This window comes from Chiloscyllium punctatum, chromosome 27 (genome assembly GCF_047496795.1).
Source record: "Chiloscyllium punctatum isolate Juve2018m chromosome 27, sChiPun1.3, whole genome shotgun sequence".
Taxonomy (NCBI): domain Eukaryota; kingdom Metazoa; phylum Chordata; class Chondrichthyes; order Orectolobiformes; family Hemiscylliidae; genus Chiloscyllium; species Chiloscyllium punctatum.
The window spans coordinates 26,312,672-26,337,536 of record NC_092765.1 but is presented as its reverse complement, the minus strand read 5'-3'; the positions used below and the strand labels follow the sequence as shown (position 1 = coordinate 26,337,536).

The 24,865-nt window shown below is 41.4% G+C and overlaps 1 protein-coding gene across 3 annotated transcripts in view; it reads right to left on the bottom strand.

Moving 5' to 3' along the window:
• Positions 1 to 3,336: 3,336 nt before the first annotated feature.
• LOC140453571 (keratinocyte-associated protein 3-like) overlaps positions 3,337 to 24,865 on the bottom strand; it is a 38,228-nt gene continuing 16,699 nt past the window's right edge. For 2 of the 3 annotated variants that reach the window (XM_072548372.1, XM_072548371.1), the window contains exons 2-6: positions 19,951 to 20,135; positions 19,226 to 19,285; positions 18,499 to 18,690; positions 12,496 to 12,630; positions 3,337 to 7,330 (exon numbers count right to left, since the gene is read on the bottom strand). In XM_072548372.1, coding sequence (XP_072404473.1) covers positions 7,244 to 7,330; positions 12,496 to 12,630; positions 18,499 to 18,690; positions 19,226 to 19,285; positions 19,951 to 20,109 — 633 coding nt within the window. In that variant the 5' untranslated portion in view covers positions 20,110 to 20,135 and the 3' untranslated portion in view covers positions 3,337 to 7,243. Of the gene's footprint in view, positions 7,331 to 12,495; positions 12,631 to 18,498; positions 18,691 to 19,225; positions 19,286 to 19,950; positions 20,136 to 20,160; positions 20,357 to 24,865 lie in introns of all 3 variants that reach the window. The other variant, XM_072548373.1, reaches the window with a different exon arrangement.

Sequence of the window (24,865 nt, the reverse complement as noted above, 5' to 3'; positions counted from 1 at the left end):
GGTACTTTATGTCTTAATACACATAAAGGTGGATAAATCCCCAGAACTCTTTGGGAAGTTAGGGAAGTGATTGCTGAGCTCCTTGCTGAGATATTGTATTATTGATAGCCACAGATGAGGTGCCAGAAGACTGAAGGTTGGCTAACATGGTGCTACTATTTAAGAAAGATAGTAAGGAAAAACCAGGGAACTATAGACTGGTGAGCCTGACGTTGGTGGTGGGCACATTGTTGCAGTGAATCCTGAGGGACAGGATTTACATGTACAGAGGAACCTCGATTATGCGAATATCAATTATCTGAATATTGGACGATCTGAAGGAGACCTCAAAGTCCCGATAGAAACATTACATCAGATGTGTTTCCAACGCTGATCGTGTCTTTTGTTTACAGTGATTAAAAGTGAACTCCACTTCCTGAAATGCTGCCGAGAACAGTCCTGAACATTGATAAGAGCCCAAGCACCGTCTCCAAATAACTTGACCGCCAGCGTGCTCTCTCTCTCTCCCCACACCTCCCCTGGAGTTCGAAACAGGATGTCTCCTAAACCCCCCCCCCCCCCCCCAACTTCCTCAGATAATCGCTCCAACATTGTCCTGTACAGGGCAAAGGTGGAACCTGAGAAAAAGTTGCAGTAAAAAGGTGTGTTGTGTGTGTGTGGCGCACTGTTTGAAGACTCACCCCCAAAAGGCGACAGCAGCAACAGTAGCAGTAGTCTTGTAGTTTCCAGTCCGGCTGCCCCAGAGAGGGGGTGGGGGTGCACGGGGGAGGCAGGCGGATGGCGGTGGCAGTGTTGGTCGGGTTTGAGGGTTGGATGCGCTGCGGGGGGCTGGGGGAAGGGGGCGCAGATGGGGGGCGGTGGTGGATGGAGTTGGGGGCAGGGTCAGGACTTGGGCGCGGTTTGCTGCTGTCTAGTCTCCTGAACGGGGAATGGACTTAACAGAAAACTCCGAGCCCCAGAGGAGAAGCCTTGAATCAATTAACAGAATAATCAATTATCCGAACGAAATAGTGCCCTTCCATCTCGTTCGGATAATCGAGGTTCCTCTGTATTTGGAAAGGCAAGGACTGATTAGGGATAAGCAACATGCCTTTGTGCATGCATAATTGTGTCTCACTAACTTGACGTTTTGAAGTAACAAAGACAATCGATGAGGGCAGAGCAGTAAATGAGATCTATATGAACTTCAGTAAGGCTTTTGACAAGGTTCCTCATGCTAAACTGGTTAGCAATGTTAGATCACACGGAATACCGGGAGAACTAGCCATTTGGATATAGAACTGGATCAAAGGTGGAAGGCAGAGGGTGGTGGTGGAGGGTTGTTTTTCAGACTGGAGGCCTGTGACCACTGGAGTCCCACAAGGATCAGTGCTGGGTCCACTACTTTTTGTCATTTATATAAATGACTTGGATGGGAACATAGGAGATATAGTTAGTAAGTTTGCAGATGACACCAAATTTGGAGGTGTAGTGGACAGAGAAGAAGGTGACCTCAGATTACAATGGGATCTTGATCAGGTGGGCTGATGGGCTGAAGAGTGGCAGATGGAGTTTAATTTAGATAAATATGAGATGCATTTGGAAAGGCACATTGGGGAGGACTTATACACTTAATGGTAAGGACCTGAGAAATGTTGCTGAACAAAGAGATCTTGGAGTGGTCCTTGAAAATGGAGTTGCAGGTAGACAGGACAGTGAAGAAGGCATTTGGTCTGCTTGCCTTTATTAGTCAATGCATTGAGTATAGGAGTTGGGAGGTCATGTTGCAGCTGTACAGGATATTGGTTAGGCCACTATTGGAATACTGTGTTCAATTCTGATCACCCTCCTATAGGAAGGATGTTGTGAAACTTGAAAGGGTTCAGAAAAGATTTACAAGGATGTTGACAAGGTTAGAGGATTTGAGCTATAGGGAGAGGCTGAATAGATTGAGGCTATTTTCCCTGGAGCATTGGAGGCTGAGCGGTGACCTATTGAGGTTTATAATATCATGAGGGGCATGGATAGGGTAAATAGACAAGGTCTTTTTCCTGGGGTGGTGGAGGCCAAAGCTCAAGGGCATAGATTTAAGATGAGAGGAGAAAGATTTAAAGGGGACCTAAAGGGCAAACATTTTCATACAGAGGATGGTGCATGTATAGAATGAGCTGCCAGAGGAAGTGGTGGAGGCTAGTACAATTAAAACATTTAAGAGGCATTTGGATGGTAATATTGATAGGAAGAGTTTAGAGGAATGTGGGCCAAATGCTGGCAAATAGAATTAGTTTAATTTAGGATATCTAGTCAGCATGGGAGAGTTGGACTGAAGGGTCTGTTTCCATGCTGTACAACTACAGGACTCTGCTGGCATCTCAGTGTATCTGACGACAAATGCCAAGTCATGGTATACCAATGATAAGAAGACAATGATTTCAATCTGATGTAGACTACTGATTTTACCATGTGGCAGCATTGATACACACATCAATGGAGCAATAGCATGGATGCTTTGAAAAGTACTTAAAAAGTACCATGGCAAACAGTATGTTCTCTAGACCCAACCATTTTCAACTGCTTCATCAATGATCTTTCCTCTAATGTAAGGTTAGAAGTGAGGATGTTCATGATGTTTGCACATGTTCAGCACCATCTACAACTCCTTAAATACTGAAGCAGTCCACAACCAAAAGCAGCAACACCTGGACAGTGTCTGGGTTTGAACTGACGGATGGCAAGTAACATTCGTGCCACATAAGTGGCAGGCAATGACCACCTCCAAACAGAAAGAATTTAACCATTGCCCAATGACATTCAATTCACTGAAACTCCCACTATCAACAGCCTGGGGGTTACCATTGAGTAGAAATGTAAGTGGACTAGCTAAATAAATGCTATGGCTACCACAACAAAATCAAAGAGTTCTGCCTCAAGTAAGTCAACCCTGACTCTTTAAAGTCTGTGGAACTCAGGTGTGTTGGTGTAGCATAAATTATCCACTTTAAACTCTGACAGCCAGGCAGTAACATTGACAGATGAGACATCTCAATGCAAACCGTAAAACTATACTTACATCCCAAAGTTTGCTCTATCCTTGACCTTAATCAAATTTCATGAGTCCTGTGGAATCTTCAAATTTCAACAATAATGGCAAAAACAATATGGGGTGCAAAGCACTTGCTGGCATTTACTTTGGCACAGATGTAATTTTGTTTTGTAAGTGTGGTTATTTTATTTGTACTGGGGTTTCTCTACTTCCATTTGATGACCTTTTTTGGAAACTTCACATTGGTAAAGGTCCTCTTAAGAAGTGCCAAATAAAATCATGTTCTCTGTAAATAAACACACTAACACATCAAACAAAGTGAAGAACTGAGTGCTTGAGAAGCTTTATCTACATTATTGCACCTTCACTAAAGACCTCTAAAGCTTTGATGTTTAGTTAAGTATTTCAGAGGGTGTGTGTTAGCGACAAGACCAGCATTTGTGGTATATCCGTAATTGTCCTTGAGAAAGTGGTGGTGAGTTTCCTTCTTGAAATATTGCAAGTCCATTTGCAATATTGCAAGCACCTCATTCTACCGCAAATCCACAGACAACCTCACAATGCTACACTTCTCCAGCTTCCACCCAAAACATATTAAAACAGCCATCCCCTATGGACAAGCCCTACGCTTACACCGGATCTGCTCAGATGAGGAGGAACGTGACAGACACCTGGAATTCCACAGGGATGCCCTCACAAGAACGGGGTACGATGCCCAACTCATCAACTGCCAGTTCCAACATGCCACAACAAGGAACCGTAATGACCTCCTCAGGAGACAAAGGTGTGCTGCAACCAACAGAGTACCCTTCGTTGTTCAGTATTTCCCAGGAGATGAAAAACTACGCCATGTTCTTCGTGACCTGCAACACATTATCAGTGAGGATGGGCACCTCACCAAGACCTTCCCCACACCTCCACTATTTGCCTTTAAACAACCGCCAAGCCTTGAACAGATCGTTGTTCGTAGCAAGCCGCCCGGCTCTCACGACAACTCCATACAACCCTGTCATGGTAGGCTCTGCAAGACGTGTCAGAGTGTGGACATAGATACCACCATTAGGCGTGGGGACACCTCCCACCTTGTACGTGGCAGGTACTCAAGTGACTCAGCCAACGTTGTCTATCTTATACGTTGCAGGCAAGGAGGCCCGGAGGCATGGTACATTGGGGAAATCAAGCAAAGGCTACAACAACGGATGAACGGGCACTGCACAACAATCAATAGACAGGAGGGTTCCCTCCCAGTTGGGGAACACTTCAATGGTCCAGGACATTCGACTTCGGACCTTCGGGTGACCATCCTCCAAGGCAGACTTTGGGACAGGCAGCAATGAAAAGTGGCCGAGCAGAGGCTGATAGCTAAGTTCGGTACCCATTGGGAGGGCCTCAACCAGGACCTTGGGTTCATGTCACATTACAGGTGACCACCATTGCACTATACATACACACAGATACTCCTACACACACACAGGCAATCCTATACACACATACACATGGACACACATATACACAGATGTGCACACAGACACCCACACACACCATTACAGACACACACACTCCCACACTCACACATGCACCCCCTCACAAACTTAAGACACTCTGCACTCACTACACACGCACTAACATACACTTTCTCATACTCACAACCCCCAATCCAGACAGACAGACACACACAGACAGTCAAAGACCCACATGCACACATATATCTTGTGGGGTGAATTTGTACTTGCAGGGTTACATTGTACTTTGCTCAAAAACTGCATACATTCATGTAGAACGCTGAGCTCAAGACTCATGAATTCATGTAAAACTCTGGTTACCTCACTTTTTAGATTAGAATCAATCTAAACATGGACAGAGAACACAGGGGGCTAACACCTTCAGCATATTGTCTACCTATCACCATTGTTAACAGCTAACCCGCGAATGCAACTTTTTAAAAAAAAGATTTTATGATTTACACATGAAAGAAGTGAAACTATCATGATATTCCAACAGATGAAAGGCTTAACAGACAATCAATTTTTCAATATACAATTTCAGTTACATCACACTGTAAATTTTTGCTGTAAATTCTGTGTGTTAGGATTGAGCCCTCCACTACCACCTGATGAAGGAGCGATGCTCCGAAAGCTAGTGTGCTTCCAATTAAACCTGTTGGACTATAACCTGGTGTTGTGTGATTTTTAACTTTGTGCACCCCAGTCCAACACCGGCATCTCCAAATCATGAATATACCCAAAGTCTTGTCAGTAAAGGAGTTCCAGAATGGTGACCGAGCAACAGGAAAGAAATGATTATATTTCTAAATCAGGATTGCATGTGGCTTGGAGGGGAACTTACAGTTGTTTATGTTTCTATGTATCCACTTATCGTTGTTCTACAAAATGGTGCAGTCGCAGGTTTGGAAGGTGCTGTCAACGGACACTTGAGTAGCTGCTCTTGTATACACTGCTGCGACTGTGTCAGTTGTAAAGTGAGAATGTTGAAGGTATTGGATGGGGATGCTGATCCAAGTTGACTGCTGTGTCCTGGATAATGTTGAGCTTTGTGTTAGAGTCACACTTGTCCCAAGTGAACAGTGTTCCATCACACTCATGACTTATGCCTCGCAGTTAGTGGACAGACTTTGGGGAGTGAGGTGGTGAGTTATGTGCAGAATTCCCAGTCTCTGATTTGCTCTTGTAGTCAGACCATAAGGCTGTTCCAATTCAGTTTCTGATCAAGGATATTCCCCAGGATGTTGATGATGGGGATTCAGTAATGAATGTTAAGCAGAGATTGTTAGGTTATCTTGTTGGAGATAGCCATTCCCTCTCACTCTGTGACAGGCATATTACTTGCCATTTATCAGCCCAAACCAAAATGTCTTGCTCATACAGACATGGACTGAACTTAGTATTGGATGAATTGTGAATTATACTGAACATTGTGTAATGTTGAGTTAACATTCCCAGTTGTGACCTTAAAATGAAAGAAAGATCATTGACAATGCAGCTAAGGACACTACCCTGAGAAATTCCTGCAGAGATAGACAATAGCCGAGATGAATGGCCTCTAACAAACAGAAATAATCTTCCTTTCTGCTGGGTATGGCACCAACCAGTGGAGAGTTTCCCCTCTGATTCCCAGTGACTGCAGTTTTTTCACGTTTTCTTAACGTTATACATGTTTAAATGCTGACTTGATGTCAAGGGCAGTCACTATCACCTCATGAGTGTTCAGCTCCTTTGTCCATTGGATCAAAGCTGTAATGAGATCAGGAGCTGAGCAGGTCTTGTGGAACCCAAACTGAACACAAGTGAGTGGGTTATTACTGTGTAAATGTTTCTTGTTATCCCTGTCGATGATGTGCCTTCCATCACTTTGCTGTTGATTTTTTGACAGATGAGGCAGGAAATGGCCAGAGTAGACTTGGGTTGCTTTTTGCCTTTTCACAGGAAGGGAGACAGATTTAGTGAATGTAATTTACCAAGAAGAATCCTAAATGAAAAATCATGTGCTTTCCTGTCACTTCATGAATGATGACTAACCATTGGAACTATTTACCAGCAAGTAGTGAGTTGTTTAACATTACTGTACAAAGCCTGTGCTTCAGTATTCCTTTAGAATCAGATCTAATGTACTGATTGTAAACATTGCTGTGGTAAAAGTCAATCCTGTCAGCCTTCACAATGTCAATGCATTGGATAAAAGAATCACACATTAAAGGGCGGTGCTTCAATCAATATTGTCTTTGCCTGTCCTTAAAGAAATATTTAATTAGTCCACCCTCCAGCTTGTTCCCCAAAATTTGTCTTTACGCCTCCCACCTTCCCTTCCCCACCCATTCCCAAAGGTCTTTATCCAATTCCCTTCTGAAATTTCCTACTGAATCTACTTCCACCTCTCCTTCCTGGCAATGCATCCCAGGTCATAACAATTTGCTGCATAGAAGTGTATAATATTTCATGCAAAAAACAATGCATAGATTAAAACTGGATATATTGCCAGGAAACCAATGCCAGATCTAAAATTATCTGACAGTTCCTGTGAAACCTTTGCAAATGTTTGATGCTTTTGTGTTTGTTGAGGCAGTCGTAGCATGAATTTGGACTTTATCCAAAAATATAGGAGTGTCTGAAAAGTCCATTTGACCTACACTTGACCTATATGTCAGGAAAAGTGGGCTTTGTCTTTCTTTCATAGCTGTTCATCAGTCAATGTGATCGATTGTAGTCACACCCAGAACCTCACTGTAGTTTCTTCCAAAAGCTCACTGTCTTCATCTGTTTCCTGAATTTCTTCTGAAGATTTTTGTCTCACCTAACAGAGACCAAAAAGACAAATCCAGTAAGAGATGACTCATGAATGATTCGATGAAGGAGCCAAACTAAGCTCATCACAACAATTAGGGTGAGAGAGAGAATGAAGAATATTTATACATTTTGAAGGATTTCCATCTTTCCTCAATATGATTACTTGCTTCTTCTTGTTAAAAAAAAGGCAATTGAATTAAAAATTAATTATAGAATATATACCACAAATTTAGAATTTTAGCTTCCCCCGAGGAACTTACTGATGCATACCTAGTCATGTTTTATGAGAAGATTTACATTCTTTAAGACAAGTGACACTCCTTTTTGAGGTTTAAAGTGCTTCCAGGTGTGATTGAACAAACTGGTGTTATTTGACTCTTTCTCCCATCCACCCGTGGGATCGTCAGAGAGGGAGTGGCAGCCATTTCTAGGATACTCCAGTCACGTGATATGCAATAGAGACAATGAGTCTTTTTGTTCTGTACTAGGTGCCCGGTTATTTTCTCCATTTGAATAAATGTGTTTAGCATATTTATACAGGGTCACTTTATTAACATCCGATTTATAACCTTATGGCTTTTTTTCCCCTAAACGGAAAGAAGTTCACATCCATTTCAGGACAAATGGGGAAGAAAGGTATATTTTAACATTTTGATTTGATGTAAAATCACTGATATCCTTATGCAGCAATTAAAAATAAATTTATTTAAAACAGATAAACCACACTTCCTTTATTTTAGATAATCGCTGTAAACTGCCACATGGCTCATTCTACCAATTTGGTTTTCCCCGTCTTACATGAAGATAAAGTCATCTATGATTAAGATACTGCCTTTTGTTACATGCTTTCATTGTCTCCTAATTTATTCTCTGCCCTGCAGCATTGCTAATATTAGGGGCAGCCTAGACATTATTTGCATTCACTTGTTACTACTTATGCCACCCTATTTGGGCGGCACGGTGGCACAGTGGTTAGCACTGCTGCCTCACAGCGCCTGAGACCCGGGTTCAATTCCCGCCTCAGGCGACTGACTGTGTGGAGTTTGCACGTTCTCCCCGTGTCTGCGTGGGTTTCCTCCGGGTGCTCCGGTTTCCTCCCACAGTCCAAAGATGTGCAGGTCAGGTGAATTGGCCATGCTAAATTGCCCATAGTGTTAGGTAAGGGGTAAATGTAAATGTAGATGTAGGGGTATGGGTGGGTTACGCTTCGGCGGGGCGGTGTGGACTTGTTGGGCCGAAGGGCCTGTTTCCACACTGTAAGTAATCTAATCTAATCTAATCTAATTTGCTTGTATACAAAGTTTGTATACTTTGTCCATTCCTGATTCACTCTGGGCATCATTCAAATAATTGCCTGCAATGATGCCATATTCTTTTATGTTTTGAGCCTACTTTTTCCCTCTTCCAAATCTCCAATTCCAATTAGTTTACAGCCCTCTCTACACCTCTAGCTGTTTGATTCAGCAAGACATTGGGAACAGCATGATCATGTGAAGCCTAACTAGAACAGTTCCCTTTTACCCAATACTGGAGTCAATGTTCATGAAATTGAAACCCATTCCACTCCAACCATGAGCCATGTATTTAATTCCTTAGTCTATTTTCCATATGCTAATTCACCTATGGATCAGGAAAAAATCCTGGCATTTTACCTTGCAGGTTCTTCTTTCTAATTTGATGGCATGGTGGCTCAGTGGTTAGCATTGCTGCCTCACAACGCCAGGGACCTGGGTTCAATTAGAGCCTCGGGCTTGTGTCTGTGTGGAATTTGTAAGTTCTCCACATGTCTGTGTGGGTTTCCTCCAGGTGCTCTGGTTTCCTCCCACAATCCAGAGATGTGCAGATTAGGTGGACTTGCCATGCTAAATTGCCACAGTGTCCAGAAATGTGCAGACTAAGTGGATCAGCCATGGGAGATGCAGGGTTATAGGGATAGGGTAGTGGTCTAGGTGGAGGGTTGGTGTGGACTCGATGGGCAGAATGGCCTGCTGGGGTGGCACAGTGGTTCAGTGATTAGCACTGCTGCCTCACAGCATCAGGAACCCAGGTTCAATTCCAGCCTCGGGTGACTGTCTGTGTGGAGTTTGCACATTCTCCCCGTGTCTGCGGGGGTTTCCTCTGGATGCTCTGGTTTCCTCCCACATTCCAAAGATGTGCACGTCAGGTGAATTGGTCATTCTAAACTGCCTGTAGTGTTAGGTGCATTAGTCAGAGGGAAATGGATTTGGGTGGGTTACTCATCTGAGGGTAGGTGTGGACTTGTTGGGCTGAAGTGCCTGTTTCCACACTGTAGGGAGTCTAATCTAATCTTGATGCAAATCCACATCTTAATCTAGTTCCTAACAAATCAAATTCTCTCAGTGGAACCACCTTCCTGCACGAGGACGACCAAATCCCTCTGTGCTGCAGCTTTCAACAGTCTTTCTCAAGTAAATAACTTTCAGCTCCTCTCTTCTTCCTTCTAAACTACTTAACCTCACTAACTTCACCTTATTGACATGTATAAAATTCTTTAGGTGTTTGATGCGGGCAGGTTGCTTCCCCTTCAGTGAGAATCTAGGACCAGAGGGCATAATCTCAGAATAAGGAGTAATCCATTGAAGATAAAGATGAGGAGGAATGTCTCTTCTCAGAGGGTAGAGAACCTATGGAATTCTCTACTGCAGAGGACTGTACAGGCTGGGTCATTAAAGACTATTTGGGGGAGGCAGTGGTATCATGGTACTGTCACTAGGCTACTAATACCGGGCAATATTATGGGGACATGAGTTCAAATCCCAACATGGCCAGTGAAATTCAGTTTTAGTTTTGAGGGGGGCAAGGTAAAAAGCCTAGTGGTATTATCACAGACTATTAACTCAGACCCAGGTAATGTTCTTTGGACCTGAGTTTGAATCCTACCAGGGCAGATGGTGGAATTTGAAAAAATAATTTAGAATTTAAGTGTCTAATCATAACTATAAAACTGTTGCTGATTGTGAGTAAAAAAAAACCCAACTGGTTCAGAAATGTCCTTTCGGGAAGGAAATCTGTCATCCTTATCTGGTCTGGCATACATGTGACTCCAGACCCACAGCAATATGGTTAATTCTCAACTGGCCAACATTCCTCATAAATGAATTAAAAAAAATTCAAGGCTGAGATAGACAGATTTATAATCAGTAAAGGGGTAAGGAGTTATGGGAAAAGGCAGGAAAGTGAGGTTAAGGATTATTAGATCAGCTAAGATTACAGTGAAAGCAAGCAGACTTACAGAGTCATACAGCACAGAAACAGACCCTTTGGTCCAACTTATCTGCACTGACTAGACATTCCAAATTGACCTGGTCCCATTTGCCAGCATTTAGCCCATATCCCTCTAAATCCTTTCTATTCATATGCCCATCCAGATGTCTTACAAATGTTATAATTGTGACCCACCTTCACTACTTCCTCTGACAGCTTGTCCCATACAGGTGCCATCCTCTGCCTGAAAAAAGTTACTCCTCAAGCACTTCATAAATCTTTCCCCTCTCACTTTAACCAATATCCTTTTAGTTTTAGACTCCCCTACCCTAGAGAAAAAAAACCTTTTCTATTGACCCTATCCATGCCCCTCAGATTTTATGAACCTCGATAAGGTCACCCCTCAGTTTTCAACACTTCGGGAGAAAAAAGCCCAGCCTATTCAACCTCTCCCTGTTCCTGTTCTGTGTTCACAGTCCAAAGTAATGGACTGGGCCATTTAGTACTGAGATGAGGATACATTTTTTTCACCATAGTTCTGAACCTGTGGAATTCTCTGCCACAGAAAGTGATTGGAGTCTAAAACACTGAATGTTTTCACGAAGAAGTCAGATATAATTCTTCAGGCTGAAAAGACCAAAGGGTATGGGGGCGAAATTGGGAACGGGGTACTGAGCTCGATGATCAGCCATGATCATATTGAATGGCGGAGGAGACTCATAGGGCTGAATAGCCTACAATTGCTCCTATTTTCTATGCTTCTGTAGTGCCAAAGGCCACATCACCACTAATGATTGTATTGATAGGCCAAATTGTGGAAAATACAGACAGATTGATAGGCTTCAGTTCGGACAAATGTGTCATCACTCTTCAGCCAGATATCTGTCAAACCTATTATGTTGACACAATCTTTTCCAATAAGTTCACAGCTGAATGGGCATTTCAAATGAAGATGTGTGCAAGGGGTGATAGCTTATTCACTGGCAGGGTCCACAGGGTCAGGATAGGAGAGGGGAATTAGACCGGAAGATTAGTTGCTTAGGGGATGCTGGCAGGGATGGTGGAAGTAAGTATGTGATGGGCAATGGGGCTGGTATTGGAATGAGCCAGTACCAAGAGTCTCAATGAACCAGTTGAAGAATATCAAGAAAAGCAGAGGGAAGGTGTAGATATATCTAACAGGGAGTCAAGCCTGGTTTGGCGGAAAGACGGCCAGAAGATTTAAAAATACTGAAGGACAGCAGTAGAAAACTGGAAAGGCTAAAGTACTGGAGGGTGGAGAAATGGAGAGAGGCACAATGATCAAAGAGTGTTTTGGAAAATGAATAGGAAAATAAGCTTAAAAGAAAGAGCAAAAGTGGAAATGCCATAAAAAAGTTAAAATTTAGAGAAGGATTGACTCAATTCTTAGCTATAGTTTTGTTTATGAATGTTTAATATGTTAATATTTTGGTCTTAATTAATGACAATTTTCTTTATCCATTTGGTCTGTATTATCTTTAGATCCATCTTATTAAGCATATTGTTGAAAAAGGTGTTTTATCAAGGTTGACCATAAAGAGAGAGCTGCAGATAAGACATACCAGGAAAAGGTCATATAATCAAATAAGTTATTCTTAAGTGGAAGACTGGGCCATCTCATTTATTTTGAACAAGTAATCTAATTTAACATTAAACAATTCTATACTAATTTACATCCCCAACCAGTAGTGATCTACGGTAAAACATTTAGTATTGCAATAAATTGAAATAAACCCTCTTTATTATGTTAAGAGATATTAGTCTTTTAACAACCACAGAACTATTAATAAAAGGGAAATGTGAGGAGTGGGATTTTTGAATCACAATAACAGAGATGTCTAAATGTATCTAGGTTGCTTTTCAAAATCAAGAGAACCGCACTCCAAATGAATCAAACTGGAACGTATTACTGTCTGGTTCTCTTACCTGTTTCCTGTCAGATTTCAGTGGCTTCTTCTTGATTCCTAATAAATTAATAGAGACGAAGAAACATCTGATAGACAGGAAAGCCTCCACACCAGTCAGCACCAGACTCGGTATCCACATTGCAAGAGTGGTATCCTGGGAGACAAAGTATTAGATTAAATGCTGTCTCCTGTGTAACAAAGGTTAACACTTTAGCTGAATTACAGCGGGCTGCAAAATAAAGTGTTGAGAGGTTGAAGTTGTGTGAATTAAGATTGACAGTATAAATGGTATCAGGCTTTCTTTCTTTTCTATCTCCCTCTTCCTTCTTGAGTCTGTGCCAATACATATTCCTGCATTTTCAACAGAAGTAAAGACTGGAAGATAAGTTAACTAGATTAATATTTTTGACCTTCCCTCATTCTCTGCCTACTCCACCCCACTAAATCTGCTCTTACAGGATAGGAAGACAAGTTTTGTTGCTGAGCTCTATGTAAGTCTACACTATTAGGCAAATATAAGACACTTATTTAAGGGGATCACAAAAGTGTGACCCAAAAGCTCAGTTAAAGAGAGAGGCTTTATGGAGTATCTTAAAGAAATAAAGGTGGAAAGACTTAAGGAGCGAATTCTACAACTTAGGGCCTACACCTGCACAGTCACAATGAGGAACAGGAATCCTGGCTGGCAGCTGTTCTCATCTAATATGAAACACAGAGGCTAACCACAGTGCAGAACTATCCAGCAACAGTCTGCTCACCATGAGTCCTCAGCTCAGTATAAGGGGCATTTACTCAAAGTGGTTGAGGTCTCACTCACTAGCTAGAGAACCAATCCCAGCTGTTCCTTTTTGTGATGGCCTGCTGCTATTATATATCAGGGCACTTAACTGGGTGGGCCTTCCCTGGAATCATTGGCCGTGCCAGTGCGAGTGATAGCAGCTGCACCTAAGGCCCAGGTTTAATAAGGGAGCCCAGCCCCCAGGTGAGTGATGGTGGGATGAGGGCTGCGTGGAGTGTAGTGAAGGAGGTCTGCAGGAAGGGCAGTGTTGGGATAGGCAGCTCTTGGTGGGCCTTCCCCTGATCTCCATCCCAATGTTTCGCTCTTTGATCAGACACTGAGTATCTTTCAATGAAGGTTGAAATCAAGCAGTAGCATTGACTACCTACTTCTAGGTCTCAGTTAGCAGTGAGGTGGGAAGTCTGTCCATGAACCAGTCCCAATTTGGACTTTATTAAAGTAGAGCAGGAGGTGATAGGGCTCACACCCACCCCTTCCCATCCAACAGAATGCTCCCCCCCACCAAAACCTACCTGAGGGGAGGGCATTAAATACCACCCTGTTCCTCAGCACATCACTACATCAGCTTCAAGATGAAAGTAGAATGGAACTTCGAGATATATTCAAATAAAACGAATTATCTCAATTGTCATTCACTGATTTTCAGTGGAGAAGGCAGGAGGCAAAGCTCACACCATAACAGAGACAAAAACGTGATGATTAGAGATAATTGACTTCATCAAGGTACAGCAGAAAACCAGATCGCAACCAGCATTGAGACAGCAGCATTAAAGATAAGATACCTACCAGAAATATTCTCTAAACAGGTTTGCTATTTGTTCCTTTTCAGCTGTGATACATGTATCACAGCTCTCCCTTTATGTTTTGCAATTTCTTTGCCAATTATTTTATCACCTCTGCTTCCAAACACCCTCAACCCCACCAAGAATTAATTGTTTTGCAAAATGTAATGCAAAGTTTGCACAGTTGTAAAAACAAAAAGCCATTCTGCCACTCTCATTTGACACCAGGTCACTTTTTTGCAGATTAACACCACCCACTAGGTGTCTGAGACAGATGACTTTCAGTAATGAAGATCTCTAGAATACAAAATGATTTGTTGTAACAGCAACAACATTGTTGTATGTCTATGTAGTGCCTTTCACATTGTCAGCTATACCTTCATTAAGAATGTTAAAAATCACACAACACCAGATTATCATCCAACAGCACTAATTTTCACAGCGCTGCTCCTTCATCAGATCGTTCATTGAGAATGACATCGACTTGGTCATGAGTTTCTATGATGTGACTGAGCAGGCTTATTCCTAACCCACAGATCTCTGGATATTTCACATGGTAGTGGGATTTGCAGTGCAGGATTTGCTTCTTTTTCTTTCCTTCTCTATCTCATTGTTAAAGTGTTTGGACTCGAAACCGAATGCAGTTGATGGCCATGTGGTTGCCATTTCAAATGAAAGGTAGCAAGCTCTTCCCATTAAGATCATTCTACTGCATTTGAGCGAAACCCTCAGGATGTCTTTGAAGGGTTTTCCTTCCCCACCTCTGGAGCATGGGCCTCTTGATAATTGATAGAGAAAAAACTGGATAGGACAGCGAAGATGATTTTCAGCCATTCAGACACCTTGTCCATGTATCAACATTGATTTTGCTGAAGTTTCACATGAACACTTTTCAAATGGGCTTGTAGGAGGACACAAGCATTAGCTCAAAGGATTCAACAGGAAGACCGAAGAATGCAGCGTTGTTATTGCTGATGGAATTTTTTGAGTGCTTTTAACTGTTGCTGATAAAAGGTCCAATTCTCACTGCAGTACAAGAGTGTGGTGACTGTCATGACTCACTGAGGGAGTGTGTTAGAATTCCTGGAGTCACAGATGTTAAAGATTTTAAAAAAGTATCAGAAATTTCTCAATTTACCACTCTGCCCAACCCAGGTTGACAGAAAGCACAGACCTGGTTTCTGTACTTAACAAATACTATTTATTGCAAGTAAACAGACAGTAGCTTTATGTAAACAATTATAGACCTCAGCATGTATCTCTATAAGTAAAACTCTAACCCCTGTTCACAGAAATAACTCTCATGCTATTTCTCAGTCATCCTTTTTCAGATACTTCCACAGGTTTGAAAGAGGCACAGAACAGCTGGTTCACTTATAAAAAGTACTCTAACTTAATTAAAAGTCAGAGCTTACGGAAACAGCTGAAGGAAAGATAAACTGATCTCGCCAGGCCTAAAGTGGCTTATTGCAGGGAACTGAACAGCTGTTCAGTTACCTGAGAACCAGTCACATGGTTGTTGGTAGGTGGAAAAAAATTAGTCATCAATAACTGGCCATTAGTATATAGACCAATTAGACCAAAGCTCTATCTGTACACAGCCCCTCAGCTCAGGCTCATCTACAAACTACGCTTCAATTAGTGCTGCACAAGCAATTGTATAAACAATGCTTGCAATGAATGTCAGGTTACTTGTTTTCAAACACGTAACAATTCTCCAGCCACCCAAACAGTTCTCATTTCTGCTTTTCTAATTGTGAACTGAAATTAAAAAATCATCTTTACATGACGACAACTATTCTGTACACTTAACACTCACTGTTGCAGTCTGTGGAAGATTGATCCAGGGTGTCCTCATCAGCAGCAGCCTTTTAAAAGATATGGCTACCAAGGTATGGTGTATCCTAGAGTCTTTCCTTCAATATATCTGAAAGGCAGAAAACTTGCCGGACCAGATTGTGGTTGATATGAGTTTTAGTAACATTTAAGATCGAGGAAGCCTCTTGTATGCAAATTGAAAAGATCGAAGGTAACTTGTGAATCTGATGCTGAGTGGGCAACAACACTGTAGTGACCTGCAATCTGTAGATCATGTATCCTTGGTGATCAGTTTCATTTGGTATGGAGGTACCTGAGATGCAAGAGTTTCCATTTAATTGCTACTTCGGGGTGGCATGGTGGCTCAGTGGTTAACATTGCTGCCTTACAGCAACAGGGTCCCAGATTCGATTCCAGCCTCGGGCTACTGTCTGTTTGGAGTGTGTACATTCTCCCCGTGTCTGTGTGGGTTTCCTTCGGGTGCTCCGGTTTCCTCCCACTGTCCAAAGATGTGCAAGTCAGGTGAATTGGCCGTGCTAAATTGTCCATAGTGTTAGGTACATTAGTCAGAGGGAAATGGGTCTGGGTGGGTTACTCTTCGGAGGGTTGATGTGGACTTGTTGGGCCAAAGAGCCTGTTTCCACACTGTAGGGAATCTAATCTAATACTGACTTGAGTGAGCACGTGATCTACACTGAGGTGAACAGGCACTGTCAGGATACTATAAGTAGAATGGAGTTATTGCACAGTCTTGCTTGATTATGGTTATGATTTTGGTGTCACCTGTTTCAGATTCCCACTTGTAGACATATCATCAGGATGCAATTCCAGGACTGTGATGAGACTTCTTGGACATCCAAGTCTTTGGAGCACAATTCACCGAGGATTGGGATTTACTGAGTCAAATGTTTTATCCAAGTCAATAAGTGAGGGGAAGAGTTTCTGGTGGTGTTCTTTTATTTCATCTTTCATGGGCCATGCAGGTCATTGACAAGACCAGTATTTGTTGCCCATCCTTAATTCCCCTTGAAATGATTGGCTTGCTTCACCATTTCAGTTAGCAGTTCAATATTAACTACTTGTTGCTGTGGGTCTGGAATCACATGTAGATCAGTCTGGATAATAATGGCAGATTTCCTTCGCAAAAGGACATTAGTGAACTGGGTGGATTTTTCCAACAATTGATGATAGTTGTTATGGTCACCATCACTATGAGTAGCTTTCAATTCTAGATTTACTAGTTGGCTTTCAATTCCATCAGCTGCGATGGTGGGAGTTGAACCCATGTTCCCAGAGCTTGGTTCTCTGCATTACTAATTCAGCAAACCTACCACTCCATCAGTGTTATCACCACAGTGATTGTTATGATGCTCATAGAGATTAATAATTTAAAACATTGCAGTTAAACTCCCTGAAGATGCTTGATTGATCTGAGGTTGCCAGGTGGTTAGAGTGGACTGGGAAGACAAGTCAAAGGTAAGATAGTGCTGAAGCAGCGACAGACTTCTAAGGATATATTTTCTGACTCTCGACAAAGCACATTCTCCCCGTGTCTGTGTGGGTTTCCTCCGGGTGCTCCGGTTTCCTCCCACAATCCAAAGATGTGCAGGTCAGGTGAATTGGCCATGCTAAATTGCCCACAGTGTTAGGTGCATTAGTCAGGGGTAAATATAGGGTGGGGGAATGGGTTTGGGTGGGTTTCTCTTCGGAGGGGCAGTGTGGACTTGTTGGGATGAAGGGCCTATTTCCACACTGTAGAAAATCTAATCTAATCTAATCTCATCAAAGATATGTGAGCACAAGCAGTCTTGAGCACCTTTTTTTAATAGTTGTTGTGGCACCCTGGTAAAACCTTTGCATTACCTGCTAAATCAATTTTGTGGTTCCCACAGTCAGCAGCTTGAGTGTTGCTCTCTGTTTTGTCCAGAATTGCTTTCTCTCACATTCCACTCTCACCAGCAACTCTGTGGTATCCCCCAACATGACAGCCGCCTGCTGCTCAGTGCCATTAACTGATCGCCAAATCTGTTCCTGACCAACTGGAGCATTGTGTAGGGTATGAACCCAGAGCTCATCCACCTCACTGAAATTCCAGTCCACTGAATCAATGCTCATTCACTGTTAGCTTCAGTTCATTTCTGACCCGGTTAAGTGTTGCTCCATAATGCTGAATGCAACAACATGGATATATTTCCTTAGGGTTTTGCATAGGCATATTATTTTCATTAGTTGGGATTTACATGGCTGGATTTTATGGCACGTCGGCTGTGTTTTTGGTGGGAAGTGGCACTTAAAATATGCCAGGGTACATGTTTCTGTCTGCTCCCCCCATCGCTGTAAACAGTTCCCAAGCCAATGGACTTGAATAATATGTTCCAACACTTCATTTGCATCCTCCATTCCTACAAAATACACTCCCACAATCTGTTCATAAGTTGTTACATTAAATTATCTGATCAAAACATGCCTTGTATTGTTTAATTAAAGTTGGAAAGTTCATATGACTGAATAATCCTAATATTATAAACCAACTTGTTTTGAATTAATAAGTATCTTGTAGAAATTAAGCTACACATTTATTAGCAAATGCAGAATAGACATAGTCCATGGACTATCAACTTACATAGATTCTTGTAGGATCAAATGGACATTCATTTGTTATTTGTAAAACATCCTTAGTGGAGCTGAGATGACAAACTGTAAGAAGCGTTCTTCCTCCATTGGCAATGGTGATTACAACAGAGACTCCCAGACCCAGCAGACAGGCCATGGAGATAAGGGAATTGAGCATACTACTTGCAAAGACAATGTATTGCTGCAGAATTAAACAAAAGAGATATTCTTTATTTTTCTCCATCTATATAAGAATTTATTAAAAGCAAACAAAAAAAATTCCTTTTTCTTCTTGAATCAGTAACCTAAGGAAACCTCATTGATTGCAAAGGCATTTGTAAACAAAAACAATCTGACCTCCAAAAGCTTTTTACCCCAGACTTTCATCCCTGTTGTTAGCATCTGTACACTTGAGTCTATGCATCTAATCCCTTTCCCTCTAACATACCAACAGTGGTACAGTTATCACCATTGCACTCTGAAATTCTCATGTTAATGCACGGCAACTTGTTACAAAACAAAACCCAAAAACCACCACTTTGCTCCTCTACTAAGCTCCTCTTTGAACTTGTTCATTCAGCGTCCAATTCTCCCTTGTGAGGGCCAACTCCACTTTATGTTACATAAGTATGCTGCATTAGTAATAGTTTACTTTATGACTCCTACAACAGCTAGCAGTAAGGGTGACATTAATACACTAATAAGTTTGGCAATTAAAATTAATAAATTCTTCTCACCAGTATTGTGCGAGACAGGTTCCCTGATAACACAATCACTGCAATTCCAGTACAAATAGTCTGAAAATACAGATTTTGAAATGAATTTAATCAGCATGTTTGTTAGTAAACTACAATGACAGCATTAAACAATTTATTGAACTGCACTAAAGCAATTACTGGGTAATTACAAAACAAAAGTGGGACAGAGTTAGTGGTGGCAGGGGTGAGGTGAACAGAATAACTTAAAAATTTCAAGTGGGACTCCAATTCAGTCACCTCTGGTTTTAACTTAGTGAGGGAAATCACTCTGTTCCCAGGAGATAATTTGAACATTTCAAACATATGTGAGATGTGCAGTCTCATCATGTTATCAGTTCTGCTGGTTCACCCTGTTTCCCAGGAAACCTGGCTGCTAAAGTTACAGAAGGACTGTTTCCTGGAAAAGTTAATTAGCTTTATAGCAAGGTTTGTGTACCAGGAGAAGCTTCCTCCCAGCCCACTGGCTTGTCTGTTTCTTTGCTTGCCAACAGACAGCCTTCATTCAAAGATGCCCTCTGATCAGAGCTCTGCCCCTACCCTGATTTTACTTTCTATCAATAAATTCGAATTGCACCCATTATTTTTCTGATTAACATTCCAGTAATTGGTAACTGGGGGCAAAATACACCATTTGAAAGCATAAAAATATAGATTCAATTCTGAATAAGGCACAGGTTGGTGTTTGGAAAGCTGTCAACGAGTACCAGTATTCCTGAAATTGCAGACATGACGTTGGTCACAGAATATTCAACCAAACTGCCATTTTCTGGTGAAGTGACATGTCGCAGGACTGTGCCGTGGATAATCGCTCCAAGAATGAAGTTCAAATGACCAATTATAATTAAGGCAATTCCAATTTTCATCAGCTGCTTTCTATCCAATAGATTATCTGAAACACAAAGAAATTGAAATACCTGTGAAATGATCATTTCTCTCTTGATTAGAAACAATTTGATGTAGGGATTGTAGGAGTAAAATGGCCTCTTTTTTTTATTGTTCATTTCTAAGATGAGGGTGTTGCTGGCTGGTCAGCATTTTTTTTGCCCATCCCCAGTTGCCCCTTGAGAAGGTGGTGGTGAGCTGCCTTCTTGAACTCCTGCAATCCACCTGCTGTGGGATGACACACAATGCTATTAGGGAGAAAGTTCCAGGATTTTGACCCAGCAATAGTGAAGGAACGGCAATGTATTTCCAAGTCGGGGTGGTGAGTGGCTTGGAGGGGAAATTGAAGGTAGTGGTGTTCCCATATATTTGCTGCCCTTGTCCTTCTAGTTGGAAGTGGTCATGGGTTTGGAAGGTGCAGTTTGAGGATCTTCGGTGAATTTCTACAGTGCATCTTGTAGATAGTACACAGTGCTGCTGCTGAGCTTCGGTGGTACAGGGAGTGGATGCTTGTGGATGTTGTGCCAATCAAGCAGACTGCTTTGTTCTGATGGTGTCTAGTTTCATACATATTCCTAAATGATCTTCCCCCGTCACATGGTTGTATGTCATTTAATTAGAAGGTAACCCAGAGAGTAGTGCTGAAGTTTAATTTCATTAACTGCCTTCATTTGGGATCCCAGACTGAAAAGGAATGCTATTCTTTGCAGCCAATATCAGGTTTCAGCAGCTTATTGGGAAGGAAAATAAACTTTTTTCCAAAATGATCACTTTTGATTTGATCTCTGTGGGATCATAACATTTATTATCGATGAGGAAGACCATTTGTCCTGTTTTCCTTCATTTACCCAAAAAAAAGCTGACACTACACCCTCCGTGCCTTCCACCATGCTCTTAAAAAGCTTGTCTCTACAATTTCTATTGAAACTTTATTCTAAGTGTAAATTATTCTACAGGTAGAGAAACATTTGCTAAACTGGGACCTATGTTTGTTCTTCACTAGTTTAAATCTAAAAGATATGTACAAAAAATTCATTAAGCTATTAATGACAGCTCTCCATGCAGTTATGGATGTATCTATATGTACCATATGTCGAAGGTTTGAGCTGCTGGGACTATTCCACTACAGTGATGAATATTTGAATAAAAATTACTAAACAAATTTTAAAATGACCAAGAATATTAATAGAATAACTAGTGAGAAAGACTATCCTACACATTCATGTTTCTGTGGCAAAACTTGTACTCAAAAAGTAGAGAATAGCTTTTAAATGAATAACATTTGAGACATTGAAATTCACTCTCACTTCACATTTCACTGTCGCAGACTTGCCAATTTAGGAACTGTTCCTGTTAACTCTGTCCCCAGAAATATTGGAATAAGGAGTCAACATACAAGTGCAGACATGACAAACTGAGAAGCCACCTTCTATGGTGTGCTATTCTAAGACTCTTAAAAAGTGGGTTTGCACCAGAGTGAGTTTGACTTCTGCATCAAATAGATAGTAAGTGGATTTCTTGGCACACTTGTCAGGGATTGACTTTTACCCAAGATCAACCATTTCCTCTTGTCTCCAGCCAGTGATGGGGGTTCATCAAGTTCAAACCCTCACAGTGAGGACAGCATTTCAGAAAAAAATGTCTTTACAGATACTTGGCTAGTGCTGGATATATTTTACTGTAGGTGGGTAGTTGATAGATTTACGACTGAATTTCTGCCCATTTGCTAAACTAACTTTAGACATCAGAACCTTGAACAGATACACCTGATCTCCAAATATTCAATTTAAATATAGTCAGTTCTGCTATAACACAATAGTTCCGTTCTCCTGCAATCCCATGTTATAAGAAAACTGCACAATAGCAGCACCATTTGAACTAATGGGGCTGGCATCACATTATAAGCAATACACGCTTTAAAAGTTCATGCCATAAAAAGAGTCGCTAATTCAATCACGTTATAGCGAATTTGCATTAACAAAATGCGCATTATAGCAGAACAACCTGTATTTAAATTAGCATGCATTTCCAAAAATGTCCTTGTTGCCATGGAAAATGTGCTGATACATGTTCCGTTATAATGCTGGTTAATTCAACCCAAAAACCAATGAGAAAAGTGCAGATAGACAAAGTATATACAGCATTGTTATAGACATTGATAAACGATAAAGGTTGACCATTCTGTCAGTGCCTAAGTGAAAGTATAAAATACAGGCTGCTGCATTCCTTTCTGTTTACAATGTAATTCATTTCTAATTTTCTATGGCCTTCCTGTATTTAAAACTGAAGGTTATTGTCAAGGGGATACTGTAAATGATGATCATCATTGCAATCCATTTATCTAATGACCTTTGTAAATCAGTTAGATGTTTAAATAAGTGAGGTGAAGAGTTTCTTGTGGTGTTTTTTTATTTCATCTTTCATGGGCCATGCAGGTCATTGACAAGACCAGTATTTGTTGCCCATCCTTAATATTATATTAATGATCTGGATGAAGGGACTGGGGACATTCTAGCGAAGTTTGCTGATGATACAAAGTTAGGTGGACAGGCAGGTAGTACTGAGGAAGTGGGGAGGCTGCAGAAGGATCGAGACAGTTTGGAAGAGTGGTCCAGGAAATGGCTGATGGAATTCAATGTGAGCAAAAGCAAGGTCTTGCACTTTGGAAAAAAGAATACAAGCATGGACTACTTTCTATACGGTGAGAAAATTCGTAAAGCCAAAGTACAAAGGGATCTGGGAGTGCTAGTTGAGGATTCTCTAAAGGTAAACATGCAGGTTGAGTCCGTGATTAAGAAAGCGAATGCAATGTTGTCATTTATCTCAAGAGGGTTGGAATATAAAAGCACCGCTGTGCTACTGAGACTTTATAAAGCTCTGGTTAGGCCCCATTTGGAGTACTGTGTCCAGTTTTGGTCCCCACACCTCAGGAGGGACATACTGGCACTGGAACGTGTCCAGCGGAGATTCACACGGATGATCCCTGGAAAGGTAGGTCTAACATACGAGGAACGGCTAAGGATCCTGGGATTGTATTCATTGGAGTTTAGAAGATTAAGGGGAGATCTAATCGAAACTTACAAGATAATACATGGCTTGGAAAGGGTGGACGCTAAGAAATTGTTTCCGTTAGGTGAGGAGACTAGGACCCGTGTGCAGAGCCTTAGAATTAGAGGGGGTAAATTCAGAACAGAAATGCGGAAACATTTCTTCAGCCAGAGAGTGGTGGCCCTGTGGAATTCATTGCCGCAGAGTGCAGTGGAGGCTGGGACGCTAAATGTCTTCAAGGCAGAGATTGATAAATTCTTGATGTCACAAGGAATTCAGGGCTACGGGGAGAATGCAGGTAAGTGGAGTTGAAATGCCCATCAGCCATGATTGAATGGCGGAGTGGACTCGATGGGCCAAATGGCCTTACTTCCGCTCCTATGTCTTATGGTCTTATGGTCTTATCCTTATTTACAAATGTCTACAGTGGACAGTCTCCATTTCTGCAGTTAAAACAGTGCATACAACATGCTGAGGAGACACATACTGACTAGATCCCTTCACAGAAGGGTATTCTCTGCCTCAGCTTGATGTTAGTATAATTGATTTGTTTTCAGGTTGCTGGTGAGTCACAGTTCTTTCAGCCTGTATGATTTTCTTCCTGTCTGTTTAGACACAGTGGCTGGGTGTCTAAGGCAAGTCAAGAACATGCAAGTTCCACCTTCATGGTAACAGCAGATATAATGGAGAGAAAATGCTGACACTTAATCCCCTGGCAGACTGGCTGGGAAGCTTGAGTTCTCAGTGAGAAAGCAAGGAGGATAGAAAGATTTGGTTTATTACAATTGAAGGTTTCACACTTGCCGGTTGATAAAAAGAAATTGAGTAGCTAGCATTCATAGCTAGCTATATTACTTATACAAAGCTAGCATTCATTAATCCCTAAACTTTTTGGAGTTTAATTCAATTTAGTTGTGATCAAGTTTAAAAGACATAATTATTACCACCTTTAAGACTTTACTAAGGTGTCAAAATTCACATCAGCAAGTTAAAATGTTCTAAGTTACCTTGTTTGTTTTTGTCCTGTATGATAGTACATAAGTTATTGTATACCTCACTGAGTGGCTCCATGCAAGGTGAGAATTAATTGTATAGGTAATTCTTTTCAACAATGTGCGAGTTACCATTTCCATCACTTATGATATATTCCATTGGGCCTCCACTGCCAAATGTCTCCCGATGGTAAAGGTGCCAATTGTTATGGGTGTAACATTAAAGAGAGTTATTTTGGTTTTCTCTACCTCACCAAAATTTAATACAAACTTTATCCATAATGCTAACCAGACTCTGGTGCATTTTCTGTAATGGTGCTGAATCCTTCAATAACCCAATTTACAATTTACATTATTTATCCAAAGATACTGAGTAAACAATGATAATGAGGAGTTTTAGTAACCTAGAACATAAGAATTTTTACGTAATTTTATTGTCTGTTTGTGTGATATGGTTGAATACTCTAGTTTATTTTTATACACACTGGGCAGGATACAACATCACATTTTTACATTCAGAATGTCACTTCAAAAGGTATTCCTACACAAATTGGTTTCAAAGCAAGGTGGGGCTCTTCAGACAACTGTCTAAAAGTAAAGCTGCATCCAAAATATTTAGCAAGGTTTTGTACTTGCTAAGCCCTCAGAAGTGATGAGGCCATTCACATTAGAATGCATCACTGGATTATAACAATAT